The 15,071-nt window shown below is 67.7% G+C and overlaps 3 protein-coding genes across 3 annotated transcripts; all 3 read right to left on the reverse strand.

The window, feature by feature from the left end:
- Window positions 1-7,476: 7,476 nt before the first annotated feature.
- Window positions 7,477-8,337, reverse strand: LRRC10B (leucine rich repeat containing 10B). The gene has a single exon (XM_086472159.1). The coding sequence runs from the start codon at window positions 8,335-8,337 to the stop codon at window positions 7,477-7,479; it is 861 nt and encodes a 286-aa protein (XP_086328285.1).
- A 1,113-nt stretch (window positions 8,338-9,450) lies between these two features.
- Window positions 9,451-11,974, reverse strand: SAXO4 (stabilizer of axonemal microtubules 4). The gene is made up of 9 exons (XM_086472381.1): window positions 11,809-11,974; window positions 11,604-11,712; window positions 11,267-11,511; window positions 10,382-10,479; window positions 10,238-10,288; window positions 10,032-10,118; window positions 9,851-9,955; window positions 9,693-9,759; window positions 9,451-9,587 (listed from the first exon to the last, which is right to left on the reverse strand). The coding sequence occupies exons 1-9, from the start codon at window positions 11,972-11,974 to the stop codon at window positions 9,451-9,453; spliced, it is 1,065 nt and encodes a 354-aa protein (XP_086328507.1).
- Window positions 11,975-12,316: 342 nt separating this feature from the next.
- Window positions 12,317-14,919, reverse strand: SDHAF2 (succinate dehydrogenase complex assembly factor 2). Its single transcript, XM_086472311.1, has 4 exons — window positions 14,904-14,919; window positions 13,541-13,764; window positions 12,808-12,917; window positions 12,317-12,592 (listed from the first exon to the last, which is right to left on the reverse strand). The coding sequence occupies exons 1-4, from the start codon at window positions 14,916-14,918 to the stop codon at window positions 12,462-12,464; spliced, it is 480 nt and encodes a 159-aa protein (XP_086328437.1). The 5' UTR covers window position 14,919; the 3' UTR covers window positions 12,317-12,461.
- Window positions 14,920-15,071: the final 152 nt, after the last annotated feature.

Here is a 15,071-nt window from a genome sequence, read left to right on the forward strand (position 1 = left end):
CCCCCGCCTTGCTCACTCCCCAGCCCCCCTGCTTTCACCTCTCCCCGCTGCTGGGGCGTGAGGGGGGGGGGGTCACGCAGCCACCCAGGACCCCCCCGGCCGAGAAGGGTGCCAGACGCCCCCATCCCTGCCACCATCCCTGTCCCCGCCACCGGGCAGGGCTTCTGCGAGTGCTTCCAGCCCCGGGCCCTGGGAGCCCCTCTGCCCCTCCCTGGCCTCATCCTTTCCCCCCCCCAGCCCCATTTCAGGGGGCCAGGCTGGGGGTGCAAGAGGGACCCCCACCTCTCCTCCCCTTTTCAGCTCAATAAAACCCCTCCGAGCCATCAGCCTCGCCAGAGCAGGGCCACGGAGCTCCCCCCCTGCCCTGCCTCGTCCCCACCGCCCTCCCCGAGCCCCCCTGGCCGTGCTGGGCTGGCACAGGGCAGGGGGGGCACCCCGAGAGGGGGGGGGCAGGGGGGAGGGCACCCCCTTTTTTTTTTTTTTCCCTGGGCCAGGCACAGGCTCTTGGGATCGGAAGCCATGACACAGTTCGTTAGCCAAAGCGGGCTCGTTTGTGCGCTGCCCTCAGCCGGGTTCGACGCTTTACCTCCGTCCTCGGGCTCGGTGGGAGCAGGGGGGGGGTCCATAACCCCATCCTGGGGGGGGGCAGGGGTGTCATGTGGGGACACCCCCAGCCTGCCCCCACCCCAGGTCTTCCCATTGTTACCCCCACACCCACACCCCCCCACCCCCGGGCACGTCGCTATGGGGCTGGGCAGGTCATGCCCCCCCCCCGCCCCCCACCTGGGGAGGGGGATGCTGAGCCACAGGGAGTCTCCTTCCAGCCAGGCTGACCCAGGACCCCCATGAGCCCCCTGCCCAGCGCTGGGGTCCCTGGGGGATAAGGGATGGAGCCACTGTCCCCAGCCTGGGCAGGTGGCATCCCCCGGGCCAGCCAGCCTGGCAGGAGCGGTGGCAGCAGCATCCCCGCGGTGCCTGCATCTCCCCGTTGTCCCCACCCTGGGATGCACAGACCCCTGCCCACAGCCCAGGGCCGAGGCGACGGGGACAGGGGCTCCCCAAAGAGGGGACAGAGCCACCTGGGAGCCCCACAGGGTGCAGGGACTTGGGGGGGGGGGTGAAGGGGGGCAGCTCCTTGGGGGTCACCCTGCAAGTCCCGGGTGGGCGGTGGCTCACCGCGGTGGACGTGGGTCCTGGCAGGACCCCAACAGCGCTGGGCGTGATGTGACACAGCCCCTGCCTGGACGTGTCCCCAGCAGGTGACACCCCATGCTGGGGAAGCAGAGCCCCCCCCCCCCCCCCCTCCCAGATGGAGGGGCATCAGCTGAGCCCCCCAAGAGGAGGAGGGGAGAAGTGGGGGCTGCCACCTCCGCAGCCATCTCAGGTAGGGCACGGGGGGGGGGGGGCACCCAGAGCGAGCCCAAAGGCAACTGGGTGCCCACCGGCACAGAGCCACCCCCTCTTGGCCGGGGGGTCCCCCATGCTCAGTCTTCCTCTTCCAGCCCCCCCCCCCATGACACCCACCACCCTTCACCCCTTCTGCACCCATGGGGAGGACACTGACACCCCACTGCAGGGTGCCACCAAGCCACAGCCCCCCGGGTGCCGCCACCAAGGCCACGGGCTGTCCCCTGGGTGGTTTTGGGGGGGGGGACAGACACACGGTGTGCAGCCAGGAGCCCGGTTTTAGCGAGCGAGCGTGTCCCCCCATCGCCATCGTCCCTGTGCCACGGCATGTCCCACCCCCTGTCCGGGCACCCCACGACAGGGACATCTCCGTGAGTGCTAATGCCACCCCGCTGGGCTGCGTGGGGGGCACAGGGTGCTGGGGTGGGGGGCACCCGCTGAGCCCCCGAGGTGCTCCATGGGGTTTCTCCACTGCACGGGGGGGGGGGGGGGGGGAGTCTGTGCCAGAAGCCCCCCAAAAGTCCCCGGGGTGCTTGGCTGCTTGTTCCTTCTCCTGCCGAGGTTGGGGGGGACACACACACACATCCCTGCCACCCCGGGATCATGGAGGGACAAGCCACCCTGGGGACACGATGGCAGCGGGACCATCCCGTGGCTGCAGCCGGGGAGGGTTTGGCGGCCCCCAAAGTCCCTCTTTAGACGATTTTGGACAATCTGGAAAGAAGTCATAATACTGCTACTACAGTAATAATAATAATGCTTTTAGGGACATTTGTATTTTTATCATATTCTCTCTTTTTTTTAACGTAAAAGAAGAGATTTACACGCCTGGGGAAGGGGCCAGAGCCAAGGGGCGACAGGGCCAGGGCACCGCAGCGGGCTGGGCCAGGGTCCCCCCGAGCCCCGGGGGGTTCCCCGTGGGCAGGGGCAGCCCGGGGCACCGGCGGGGCTGTGCCAAGCTGGGTGCCCACCCATCACCCCTCGGGCACCCCGCTCCTCCGGGAAGGATTTCTTGTCTGCGGTCGGCTTTCCGGGGCTTGTGTGTTCATTTTTAACTCTAGAGCTCTTAGCCGTGATCTCGTTCAGGTATCTCTCTTCTTCATGTGACGGTAACATCCAACTGGTGTGTCAAAATACAGGAAAAAAAAAAAAACAGGAAAAAAAAAGACCAAAAAAAAGACAAAAAAAATAAAAAAAACCACCAAAAAAATAAAAAAAAAGACCAAGAAAATAAAGACAAAAGCCCAGACCGGCTGACGAGCGGCTGGAGCAAGGGGATGCCAAGCTGGCGATGCCACCCCGCTGCCGGTGGCTTTGCTATGGGGGGGGTGGCCGTGCCCAGCCGCCCCCTTTTCTCAAACCGGCAGCAGAGGCCGGGGCTGGCAGCGCGGGGAGGCTGGGGGGGGGGCGAGGGCCGGGGCGCCTTCTTTGCAGAATCCTATTTTTGGGGAGCGGGGCCCCTCGTTTTCTGAAGGCAGCCCCTGTTCTCAGTAATAAAGGACAGTCCGTAACTGCCAGCGTGCCTGGTCTCTGGGCTTGGGGAGGGGGGACACACGGGGGGGATAGGGACAGGGAGGGGTGGCTCCTGCGGTCCCCCCCCCCAGCAGCTGTGCCTGCATCGAGTGCTGGGCAGAGTGGGGACGGGGGTCACAGTGTCGCCTGTGCCTGGCTGAGCATCCCCCCAGCACTGAGCATCCCCCCAGTGCTGAGCATCCCCCCCCCCAGTACTGAGCATCCTCTCTATGCACTGGGCATCCCCCCCCCCCAGCACCATCTCCCCCCAGCACCATCTCCCCCCAGCACCAAGCATCCCCCCAGCACCAAGCATCCCCGCAGTACTGAGCATCCCCCCAGCACTGAGCATCCCCCCCAATACTGAGCATCCCCCCCAATACTGAGCATCCCCTCCATGCATGAAGCATCCCCCCCCAAGCATCATCTCCCCCCAAGCATCCTCCCAGTACTGAGCATCTCCCCCCAGCACCAAGCATCCCCCCAGCACTGAGCATCCCCCCCCAAGCGTCATCTCCCCCCTGCACTGAGCATCCCCCCCCCCCAGCACCATCTTCCCCCAATACCGAGCATTCCCCCCAGCACCGAGCATCCCCCCCCCCCAGCACCATCTTCCCCCAATACCGAGCATTCCCCCCAGCACTGAGCATCCCCCCCCCCAGTACTGAGCATCCCCTCCATGCACCGGGCATCCCCCCCAAGCATCATGTCCCCCCCCAGCATCAAGCATCCTCCCAGTACTGAGCATCCCCCACCAGCATCGAGCATCTCCCCCTCCAGCACTGAGCATCCCCCCCAGTACTGATCATCCCCCCCCAGCACCAAACATCCCCCCAGCACCAAGCATCCCCCCAGCACTGATCATCCCCCCCCCCAGCACCAAGCATCCCCCCAGCATCAAGCCCCCTCCCTGCTGCATGCACAAGGAGGGGACAGGCCATGCTCAAAGACCCCCTGGTGAAGGGGGCACATGCCAGGGGGGGGGACGACACAGAAACACACTGAAGGGTCCCTACAAGGGGAGGGGACAAGGAGAACCCACCTGGCCAACCTGCAGGGGGGGGGCGGGGCTGGGCCTGCTAACAGGGGCAGCTAACGAGGGCAATTAATGAGGGGTCATTAAGAGCAGCCCGAGCAAGAAGCTCTTCCTCAAGGTGAGCGATGGTTGTGCTGGGAGGTGGCTCCCAGGAGCAGTGCAGGAGTTTGCCAGGGCTGGGGGTCCTGGTGGGGGCTTTGGGGTCCCTCCCCACCCCGGGGAGGGGACAGCGCTGCCAGCCTCAGCCTGCCCTGAGCCGGGTGACACAGCCAGCGGGTCCCCAGGGGCAGGAACAGCACCGAGAAGGGTGAGCACCCATCCCAGCTGGGCAGGGGTGAGCTGGGGGGGCGGGTTGGGCTGGGTCCCTGCAGGGTGACAGGCTGGGTGGGGACTGGAATATGGCTCTGGGGAGGGGTTGGGGGGGTTTGGGCTGGGTCCTTGCAGGGTGATGGGCTGGGTAGGGACAGGAATATGGCTCTGGGAAGGGGTTGGGGGGGTTTGGGCTGGGTCCTTGCAGGGTGATGGGCTGGGTAGGGACAGGAATATGGCTCTGGGGAGGGGTTGGGGGGGTTTGGGCTGGGTCCCTGCAGGGTGACAGGCTGGGTGGGGACCAGAATATGGCTCTGGGGAGGGGTTGGGGGGGTTTGGGCTGGGTCCTTGCAGGGTGACAGGCTGGGTGGGGACTGGAATATGGCTCTGGGAAGGGGTTGGGGACCGTGTCCTGAAGCAGGGGGCACATGGGAGCCTGGGTGCTGGCCGGCACCGCCAAAGGCTCGAGCGGTTGCGTTAAATAATTCACCGAACGCTGGTCTTGAATAAATAAAAGAAACTCGAAACGCAGAGATGGCGGGAGAGCCGCGTCCTCCATGCCCAGGATAGCATCCCTCCGGATCTGCCTTTCAGGTGTTGGAGGCGGCTGGTGACAGCAGAGGACAGGAGGGGACGAAGCTGCCCCCTGGCCAGCTCCTGTGTCCTGGCGGAGCTCAGGTCGCTGCTGCTCGCACCCCTTTGGGCTCCGGTTTGCGTCCAGCTGAGCCAAACGTGGACGTTTTGGCACCAACAAGCTCCTGACGGCATCGGTGCTGCCGAGCCGGGCTGTGTGACACCAGCTCCGGGTTTCTTTTGTCGTGCTGCGTCTCGGAACGCAGCGGAAAGAAAACCCCGCGCGGCGGCGATTTCGGTGCTCCCGTTGCCCAGAGCCGGTGGCAGCAATTTTTTTTTTTTATTCCCCACCCCCCCCCCCCCTCCCCGAGCCCCTTTTCCTTTGTGCTTGCAGCCAGCGGGAGCAGATGGAAATAGCAGCGTGATCCCAGCTGCGGCGCGGCCACACGCCGCCGTACGCGGGGACGGGCGAGTAGGCAGGGATATATATAGAGAGACAGACGTACGGATGATGCACGCGCCTCGCCGGGTGCCGGGGCTCGGCGGTGCCAGCGTCCCCGAAACACTTGTGCGGAGCAGCGACCTGTGAGGGTTCGGCTGCCCGCGGCAGCTCCTGGCCCTCGTGTCACCGTGACGATTGCCACCGGTGCCTGGACCCTGACCCAGCTCCTTCACCGGGAAACCCAGGGCTGGGGCGGTGGGAAAAGGCCTGCAGGGAGGCAAGGGGAGCCCTCCCCGGGTGTCAGAGCTTCTGGAGCAGGTCCCTGCTGCGGGGACAGGCTGGTGGCATCCAGGGCCACCTGTACCCCTTGCCCCGCGGAGCGCAGACGGGCTGGCAGGGGTCTGCAGGGAGCTGGGGGCAGCAGGTGGGTTGTGCCAGGCGAAAAAGGACATCTCGTAGCCGGGGCTCGGAGGCCTGCGGGTCCCCGCCAGCGCCAGCACCCCATGGGGAGATGGATTAGCAGCCCCCCAGAGGGATGGCTGGGGGCCGGGAGCCACCCGCTGCCACAGCCAGCACCCCAGGGTGCCCCACATGGGGCTGCCCCATGCCAGGATGCTTTGCCTGCTACGAGGCTGCCCGGGTGGCAAGAGGGACCGAAAGCTGTCTGCACCCCGGGGGCAGACCCCAACCCGAGGGGGGGGGGGGGTGGAGAGAGTGAGCCGAGCTCCTGCCAAGCCCCAAATCCACCAGTGGGAATGGAAACGGGGGCCTCGTTCCCGGTGGAAATGCAGGAGCTTCGTCAGCCTCCGCTGCTGGAGGGACCGGCACTGACAGACCCCACGCATCCCGCGGGTGAGGAGGCTCCACCGCAGCCAAAATAGCTGCGGTTCCCCCCTGAGTGAGGCGGGTTGGAGGAGGGGGAGGGGGGGGAAATGGCTGAAAAAAGCCCTCAGCATCCACGCCGTGAGCGCAGGAGAGGATGTGGCAGGAGCGCTGGCTGCCTCCCAGCCACCAAACCCCAACCCCTTCGCAATTAGAAGCGGATACGTGGTCTGAAACCTCCAGCCAGCCCCAGCCCTCGGCGGGAGCGTTCGGTGCCGGTGAGGCCGAGCTCCGCTGCCGCGCCGGAATGGCTCGGTGGAGAGCAGGAGCGCGGCGGCAGAGGAAAACAGGACTCCCTGGAATGTCAAATGTTGAAAGGAGCCGGTGGTGCTTGCACCAGGACGTGTCCCTGCGCTTCGAGCAGCTCCTGAACGTCTCCCTTCCCTGCCGCAGCCCCCCGCCCCCCTCCGGAGAACCGACCCCATCACCTTTCTCTCGCACTGGGTTTTCTTGGGTTTGTGCTTTTTATTGCTTGGGTTGGGTACAAGTGGCGCCTGGGGAGGGGAAGAGGAAGGACAAGGGGGCAGCCCTGGCTTTGGTGCCCGTTTTGGGGCAGACAGAGCCGGAGCTGGGGCTCCTCTTTCCCGTAGAGAGGCAAAAAACCCTTTCCAGGCTTGAGACAGGCAGTGCTTGCGCCCAGGTGGAATTTCCATCGGCTCCTTCCCAATCCTGACAGCCGGGAGGAGCCCAGCAGAGACCTCTCTCTGTCCTTCCCAGCCCAAATCCAGCGGCAGGACAGGGGGGTGAGGAGGACTCCGTGCCTTTGCCCTCTCAAACCTCGCTGCTCTTCAGGGCGACGGGGTCGGTGTGGGATGGATGCAGACGGCGTTGCTTTTTCCTGTCCTGCCCCACGGAGCCAGGAGCAAAGGACGGACGAGGAGGTGGCAGGGCAGCGGCAGTGCGTGGTAGGAAGGTCCCTGGGCTTGTGGGCAAACACCGTGGCGATGCCTGGTTCTCAGCAGCGCTCTGCTGCCTGCCAGGGCCTGCCCAGCAGGCAAGTGGGGTCTGTGGGGTCACCCGTCATGGCAGAGGGCTGCTTCCCCCCCATCCAAGGCACCCTGCGGTTACGTGGGATGCTTTAAGGTGGGCTCGTAGATCCCGAGGGTGACCCACGAGCCCTGCAGACCCAGGAGGCAGCTCTTGGCTGTCCCGACGGGGCGATGCTGGTCCTCGGACCGTTTGTTTTGCTTCGCATGGAGGCTCTGAGCTTCCTTCTTCCCCAGCCCCAGCTGGGAGACGCTCCTCGGGAGCCCGGTGGAGGCTCCCCATCCCTCTGCGGTGCATCCCGGTGGGTGTCCGGCTGCAGCGTGACGGCTCACGTTTCCCCCGGGGAGCCCGGCAGGGCTGCCAAGCTGCCCTCCCCATCCTCCAGCAGCGGGGAGCCATCCCCGAGGGCCACCGGTGGGGCCTCGGTGCCTTCCTCCTCCTCCTCCTCGGGGTGCTGGAGGCTCTGCAGGCGCTCCTGCCGTGCCTCCATGAACTCCCGCGCCCCGTCGCCCACCAGCTGCACCTCATCCCCGACGCGGGGCGGCTGCCGGACGGGGTTGCGGTCGTAGGAGAGGAGGCGCAGGGCGGCGAGGCAGGTCAGGTCGGGGAAGCGGGCGATGCGGTTGCGCTCGAGGTCGAGGACGCGGAGGTGGCCCATCCGCAGCAAGGCCGGGGGAAACTCCTCGAACCGATTCCCGTAGAGCCAAAGCCCCCGCAGGCCGGCCATGCGGGGCAAAGCGAGGGGCAGGTGGGCCAGGCGGTTGTCGCCCAGCTGGAGGCTGCGGAGCTCGGGGAGGCGCAGGAGGGCGCGGGGGAAGCGGGCGAAGAAGTTGCTCTCCAGCCAAAGGCAGCGCAGGCTCTGGAGGCTGCCGAAGGCCGGCGGCAGCCCCCGCAGCCCGTTGCGGCCCAGGTAGAGGTGCGCCAGGCCGGGCAGGCGACACAAAACCTCGGGGACCTCCAGCAATTCGTTCCCATCCAGGGCCAGGGTACGGAGGTGCCGTAGGGCCGCCAGCTCCACCGGGAGCTCCCGTAGCCCCGTCCCGCTCAGGTAGAGTTTCCGGAGCCCCCGTTGTGCCCACAGGGAGGCGGGGATCCGTCCTCTCCGCACCTCCAGCCGTTGCTCGACGCCCTCCGGGCCTTCGGCCGCCGCCGGCCGCGCTCCGCGCCCCGCCGAGCCGCCGCTCCCCATCCCGGCCGCGGGGGGTGCCCGGGGACCCACGCCGACGCCGTCGCCATGGCAACCCGGCCGCAGCCAATGGGAGCGCGGCGAAGGGGCGGGGCTTGAAGGTGGGCGCGCCGCTCAAGGGACACCTGGGCGGCGGGTTGACACGCGCCCCGCCCTCCTCCGCGCTGCCACGCCCCCTCCTCCGCGCTGCCACGCCCCCTCTCCGCGCTGCCACGCCCCTTCTCCGCGCTGCCACGCCCCTTCTCCGCGCTGCCACGCCCCTTCTCCGCGCTGCCACGCCCCCTCCTCCGCGCTGCCACGCCCCCCCTCCGCGCTGCCACGCCCCCTCTCCGCGCTGCCACGCCCCCCCCCGGTCCCACTCGGTCCCTGCCCCTGCTCCACCCTCCCCTACCTGTCCCCTACCTGTCCCCTACCTGCTCTCCCTCCCCCTCGCCACGCCCATGCCCTGCCCTGCCCTGCCCCCCCGAGGTCAGCACCCCCCTGGGGGGGGGGGGTGTCCCCTCTGTGACCACCCACGGCCCCTGGGACCCCCAGGGACACGCTGTAGCCCCCCCCCTCCCCTCCCCCAGTGCCCTTTTGCACACGCCATGGCCAGGGAGGGCTTGGATGGAGACCCCCCCAGTGACCCCCACGCCATGGCTGCCCACCTTGGCCAGGCTGGGGGGGGGGGTCTCCTTCCTCCTCCTCTTCCTCCCCCCGCTGCCCACCCCAGCCAGCCCTGCCTGGTTTTTTTCCCTGCTGGCAAATCAGCTGTGTCATCCCCAAGCCAGCTCAGGAAAGCCGGGCTCGTAGAGCCCTCCAGCGGCTGCCAGCCAGGCGGCACCCCCCTAGCCCCCCCCCCCCCCCCAAATCCTCCTGCCAGCCTTTGGGGTGCAGGCAGCCCCCAAAATGAGGGCTATGGGCAGCCCCAGCCCTTCCTCCGCTGGGTCCCGGCGTGGGGGTGGGGGGGGTGGCAGGGGTGACAATGACACTGTGCCCAGAAAGATTTTATTTCTCCATGCGCTCCCAGGGACGGGACGGGGGGGGGGGGGGTGGGGTGTTCCCCAAAGAAGCTGGCGCTGGGACCCCCAGGGTGCAGCAGCACTCCCGGGGGGGGGGGGGGGGGGGGGGGGGGGGCTACGCTGGGAGGTGGCCCACGACGTGTCCCCCCCCCAGGCTGGTGGGGGAGTTGTTGGTGCTGAAGCCACTGGGGCGCTGGGGCTGGATGCCCCCCACGGGTCTCGCCATCCAGGTTGGATCCCGCCAACACCAGGCTGGAAAAAATCCAGGAGAAATGGGGTGGTGAGGCTGGACACCCCCCCCTCCCCCCTTCTTGGGGCAACGAGCTCCCTCCCCCCCCCACCTCACCCCAAACTCACCTGGTGCTGCTGGGGACGGGCGGGGGGGCACGTACTGGCCGTGGTTAGTGGTGAACCCCGACGGCTCCTGGGGGGGTAGAGGTGAGTTGGGGGGGCAGAGGTGAGTTGGGGGGGGCATGGTCCGATGGGGGCGGGGATGGGGCCGGGCTTGCACCCACCTTCCTGCCAACGCGCTGCTGTCCCAGCAGGCTGGCCGGGGTCTCTCGGGGTGCCCGTAGCCCTTGGGAGACAAGCGGGACGGGGTGGCCCACCGTGGGCAAGCCCTGTGTAGGGGGGACAAGGGGTGTGAGGATGAGGAGGGCACACAGGGGACGGGCAGCAGGATGGGGTCTCACTCACCACCGTGCCCAGGCAGCCTGGCACGTCCCGGCTGAACCCGCTGCCTCTTTCGGAGCCCACCGGCAGCACCGGGAGCGCCTCACCGCCCTGTGGGGGGATGGAAATGGGGTGGCAGAGACACACGTGTCCCCACCCCACACCCCAGCGGTGCCTGGCGGGGGTCTCGCCTCGCCGCTCGCCGCCCCCCCTCCCCTCGTCCCGCTTACGTGGCTGTGCACAGGGGGCAGGTAATCCGTCGTGGTGACGCTAACGCCGAGCTGCGGGGCAGAAAAAAAGTGTCCCTTGGGGTGTAGAGGGGGTAGAGGGGGCTGGTGGGGGGACAGGGGACCTGGTGGGGTGGGGGGGCTCACGGGCTGGTCCGGCAGGGCTGGCAGGATGGTGCCGCTCCTCGGGGTGGCCCTGGTGAAGCCCGACTGCTCCTTGGTGCCGATGGTCTTCTGGAGGGCATCTGCGGGGAGCAGACAGCGCAGGGAGGGAGCCCCGCTGTCCCCGTCCCTGTCCCCACCCCAGCCTGGGGTCAGCCCCGCGGTCAGCCACGGCGTTACCCTGTGTCGTGGTACTGGGGGGGCCCTGCCTGTCCTCCTGCCTTTGGGGGCGGTGATGCTGGGCAGCGGGCCTCCAACACCCCCAAAACTTCCTGGGGTCATAGTTGGCCCCAGGACCCTTGATACCCCAAAATCCCCCAGAGTTGGAGCTTGGCCCAGGACCACCGACACCCCCAAAGCCCTCCCGGGGACGGAGCTGGCCCCAGCACCACAAACACCCCCAAACCCTCCCAGAGATGGACCTGGCCCCGGGACCACCAACACCCTCAAACCCTCTCAGAGATGGAGCTGGCTCTGGGACCACCAACACCCCAAAACCCTCCCGGGGTTGGAGCTGGCCCCAGCACCACTGACACCCCCAAACCCTCCCAGAGATGGAGCTGACCCTGGAACCACTGATACCCCAAAACCTCCCAGAGATAAAGCTGGCCCCGGGACCACCTACACCCCTAAACCCTCCTGGGGATGGAGCTGGCCCTGGGACCACTGACACCCCCAAACCCTCCTGGGGACGGAGCTGGCCCCGGGAGCACCTACACCCCAAAACCCTCCTGGGGATGGAGCTGGCCCTGGGACCACCAACACCCCAAAACCCTCCTGGGGACGGAGCTGGCCCTGGGACCACCAACACCCCAAAACCCTCCTGGGGACGGAGCTGGCCCCAGCACCACCGACACCCCAAAACCATACCTGGCCAGGCAGGATCGGTGCGGCAGCTCTCAGCGCTGTGCTCCCTCAACGCTCTGGGGGGGCCCTGGAGAGGCCACGGGTGCTGGGGGCTCACCCCCCCAGGGCGGAGGCAGGAAAGGGAGGACTCCTGGAGGTACCCGCTCGCCGGCTGGTGGACGTGCCGGGGCAGGAGGCTCCGGCCATCGGGGAGCCAGAAAGGCTGGAAGTCCTCGGCCGTGGTGGACGTGGCAGCGCCCTGGCTGCGGCTGCAGCGGGAGGCCAGCGCGGCTGTGACCGAGTGGCCCCAAAACTTGCCCCGTGTGTCCCCCCCTCCACCCCCCCAGCAGGGATTACCTACCCCCCCGCCGCGCTGTCCGGGCAGAGCAGGCAGGAGACGGCCGAGTGGTTGTTGGTCACGTAGCCGGTGCTGGTGTGGTGGCCGTGGTGGGGACGGAAACGTACCTGGCCTGGGTGACAGCAGGGAGAGTGAGGGGGGGGGGGGGGCTCACCCCTGGGAACGAGCCCCCTCGCCCACTTTCGGGGAGGCTTTCGGGACCCCCTACCGTAGGCCACGGCGTAGGTCGTGGCGTAGAAGTTCATGAGGTCGGAGCTTCCCCCGGCGCGTCCCTTGGCCGAGGGGCAGCCGGGGCCCAGCCCGGTGGCAGGCGAGTGGCGCAGGGGGGGCCACAGCTCAGCGCGGGGACAGACCCAGGGACGGACAGACGCCATGGCCGGGAGAGCAGAGGGGCCTGGAGCCAGGGGTGGCTGCGGGCTGTCACCTGGCAACCAGCGCAGTGACACGCAGGGGACAACAGGCTGGCACCGCCGCCTGGAGCCTCCCCGGACACCCCGCCACGGGCACCGGGGAGCAGGACACCCCAGTCCGATCTCCTACAGAAGGAGCCACCTCCCTCAGGTCCCCAAAAAACGGGGTTTGAAGGGGACAGGGAAGAATCGGGGCCAGAGGGGAGCTGGAAGGCGTGCCAGAGCCACTCGGAGTGCCACCACCTCCCCCCCGAGCCCCCTCCCACTGCCGGGGAGGAGCAGAGCCCTGCGCCCACGACACGGGAGGAGCAGCCACGGCTTTATTCATCGTGCCAAGAGCCCGAGGGAGCCGCTGCCGGAGGGGGGGGAAGCCACCAGGAGAGGAGGAGCAGCGTTTCCACAGGGCCCCTCCGCTCCAGGGGGGACGGGGAGGGAGAAGGGGGCCGCTTGGTCAGCGTTGGGGCTCGAAGAGGTACTCGAGGTCGGGCTGCCGCAGCCTCTGCTCCCTCTTCTCGTTCCTGGCGAACTCCCTCAGCATGGCCATCACGTCGCTCTCGAACTCGGCCGGCGTGGGCTTGGCTTCTGCGGTCAAAACCACCCCGAAAGGTCAAAAAAAAACCCCAATCCAACCCCCCCAAAAAAAACCAACCCCCCCCCCAAAAGGGGCAGCAAGAGAAAGGCTCCGTCGTGGCCCCAAGCACCGCGGGGACGCCACCGAGCTCGGCTCCCGCGGCCCGGAGCGATGGTGCCCCGGTGTCAGAGCGGGGCAGGGCACGAGGCCCCAGCTGGCCCCTTACCTGTGGCCCAGTAATAAATATCCCAGTCGTTACTGGGCTCGTTGATGAGGCGGTCGTAGAGGTTCAGCTGGTGCTCGCTCATGCGGTTCAGGTTCTCCTTCGCAAAGAGGCTGGAGAGAGGATGGAGGAGGAGGAGGAGGAGGAGGAGTGCGGGTTGGCGGGAGGAAGAGCCGGCAGCCGGCAGCCAGCTCTCCGCACGATGCCAGAAGACACGGAGGAGCTGGGTCCAGGCTGTTCCCCACCACCTCCAGCCCCCAAAACGTGCCTCCTCCATACACCCCAGCGAGCACAGATGTCCTTCCCAAAGGATTTCGGCTCAGCCATCCGCTAGGAGCTTCCTCCGGAGCTCCCCCACGCCTCTGGCTCTGCCCCGTCCTGCCCGGCACCAGCACCGATCGCTGCATCAGAGCGATTTATCCACCAGCTCAGCCTGTCCTCTAAGCAACATGGCATCTCCTTAGGTTTGGGCTGCGATTACCCCACCCAACTCTTTCCCTCAACGCTCTCGGGGGGCTCTTCCCCGGTAATTAAAACCCTGTGGTGTCGTTAGGGAGCTGAACTGCACAGCAAAGCTCACCTCACTGGTCTTCCTCCCGTTATCTCCCCTGTAAAGCACACCCCACCACCCCTGTCTGCAGGGGAGGAATTGCCAGAGCTTGGGGAAGGACAGACGGACAGCGGGGGAGGGCGGCTGAGAGGGTGGGGGGCAGGACACGGGGCCCCCAGCCCTCACCTGAGCAGGATGCAGTTCTCCAGCATCCCTCTCTTTCGGCTCTCATACAGCAGCCGGGCTCTCTTGGTCTCCAGCGGCTCGTCGGGACGTTCCTGCCAGGGGGGCAAGGGGATCTCCAGCAAGTCCTTCCCCGAGTCGGTCGGGGAGTCCCCACGGTAGCCACGCTGCGGGCTCGGTTGCCCCAAAACGTGCCGGCCCAGAAGCCGCCCAGGCAGGGAGCGGAGCTGCGGAAGGGACGAGGAGGGTGCGGGGGGACGTCAGGCCTGGCTGCCCCAGCCTGGCGGGGACGGGGAGACCCCCAGCGCGCACACGGCCCCCCCCGAACCCGCTGGCCACAACCCCCCAGTCCCACACCACCCCCAGACCCTGCTGCCCCCATCCTGTAACCCTCCCCTCAAGCCACCCCCATTCCACACCTCCTGCCCCCGATCCCCCCCTATAAACCCCCCAGCCCCCTAACCCCCTATCCCATAACCCCCAGATACTCCTGCCCCCCTGTAACCCCCCAGATACTCCTGCCCCCTGATCCCCCAACCCATAACCCCTCCAGCCCCTCCTGCCCCCCACAACCCCCATAACTTCCCCAGCCTCTCCTGCCCCCCATAAACCCCCCAGCCCCTCCTGCCCCCCCCTAAACCCCATAACCCACCCAGCCCCTCCCGCCCCCGATCCCCCATCCCGTAACCACCCCAGATACTCCTGCCCCCCCATAACCTCCTGCCCCCCCAATCCCCCTATCCCATAACCCCGCCAAACCATCCTGCCCCTTGATCCCCCATCCCATAACCACCCAGACCCTGCTGCCCCCCATAACCCCCCTAGGCCCTCCTGCCCTCCATCCCATAACCCCCCAGCCCCTCCTGCCCCCCGTAACCCCATAACCCCCCCAGCCCCTCCTGGCCCCATAACCCCCATAACCCCCCCAGCCCCTTCTGGCCCTCATAACCCGCCCATAACCCCCCCAGCCCCTTCTGCCCCCCATCTCATAACCCCCCCCAGCCCCTCCTGCGCCCTCCATAACCCCCATAACCCCCCCAGCCCCTCCTGCCCCTCATAACCCCCATAACCCCCCCAGCCCCTTGTGCCCCTCATAACCCGCCCATAACCCCCCCAGCCCCTTCTGCCCCCCATCTCATAACCCCCCCCAGCCCCTCCTGCCCCTCATAACCCGCCACTAATCCCCCCAGCCCCTCCTGCCCCCCCCCATAACCCCCCCCAAGACTCTACTGCCCCCAGGGCCTCCCTCGACCCCCCACCTCCCCCTGGCTCCTCCCCACAGCCCCCCCTTGCCCACAGCCCCCCCGCCCCCAGTAATGCCCCCTCCCCTCCCCTCCCCTCCCCTCCCCTCCCCTCCCCTCCCCACCCTGGCCGCCGCCATAGCCCCGCGCGGCCCCTCTAGCCTCCGCCCGGGCCGCTCTGTGACACGAGGCGGCCCGACTCTATGGCTCGGCGGTGTTGGGAAGCGGGGGGGGGGGGGGAGGAAGGAGGAGGAAGAGTAAGCGGGGCGGGGGCGGAAGGGGCGTGGCCCCGA

Source organism: Leptosomus discolor, chromosome 12 (genome assembly GCF_034619465.1).
Source record: "Leptosomus discolor isolate bLepDis1 chromosome 12, bLepDis1.hap2, whole genome shotgun sequence".
Taxonomy (NCBI): domain Eukaryota; kingdom Metazoa; phylum Chordata; class Aves; order Leptosomiformes; family Leptosomidae; genus Leptosomus; species Leptosomus discolor.

What these genes read in the sequence shown, in the direction of transcription:
- LRRC10B (XM_086472159.1), bottom strand. Translation starts at nt 8,337, where the DNA reads ATGGGGAGCGGCGGCTCGGCGGGGCGCGGAGCGCGGCCGGCGGCGGCC.
- SAXO4 (XM_086472381.1), bottom strand. Translation starts at nt 11,974, where the DNA reads ATGGCGTCTGTCCGTCCCTGGGTCTGTCCCCGCGCTGAGCTGTGGCCC. An exon ending in TGCCCCCTGTGCACAGCCAC is followed by an intron (nt 10,119 to 10,237) that starts GTAAGCGGGACG and finishes ATCCCCCCACAG; the next exon opens with GGCGGTGAGGCGCTCCCGGT. An exon ending in CCCGTCCCCAGCAGCACCAG is followed by an intron (nt 9,588 to 9,692) that starts GTGAGTTTGGGG and finishes GATTTTTTCCAG; the next exon opens with CCTGGTGTTGGCGGGATCCA.
- SDHAF2 (XM_086472311.1), bottom strand. An exon ending in GAGAACTGCATCCTGCTCAG is followed by an intron (nt 12,918 to 13,540) that starts GTGAGGGCTGGG and finishes TCCTCTCTCCAG; the next exon opens with CCTCTTTGCGAAGGAGAACC. An exon ending in TATTTATTACTGGGCCACAG is followed by an intron (nt 12,593 to 12,807) that starts GTAAGGGGCCAG and finishes TTTTGACCGCAG; the next exon opens with AAGCCAAGCCCACGCCGGCC.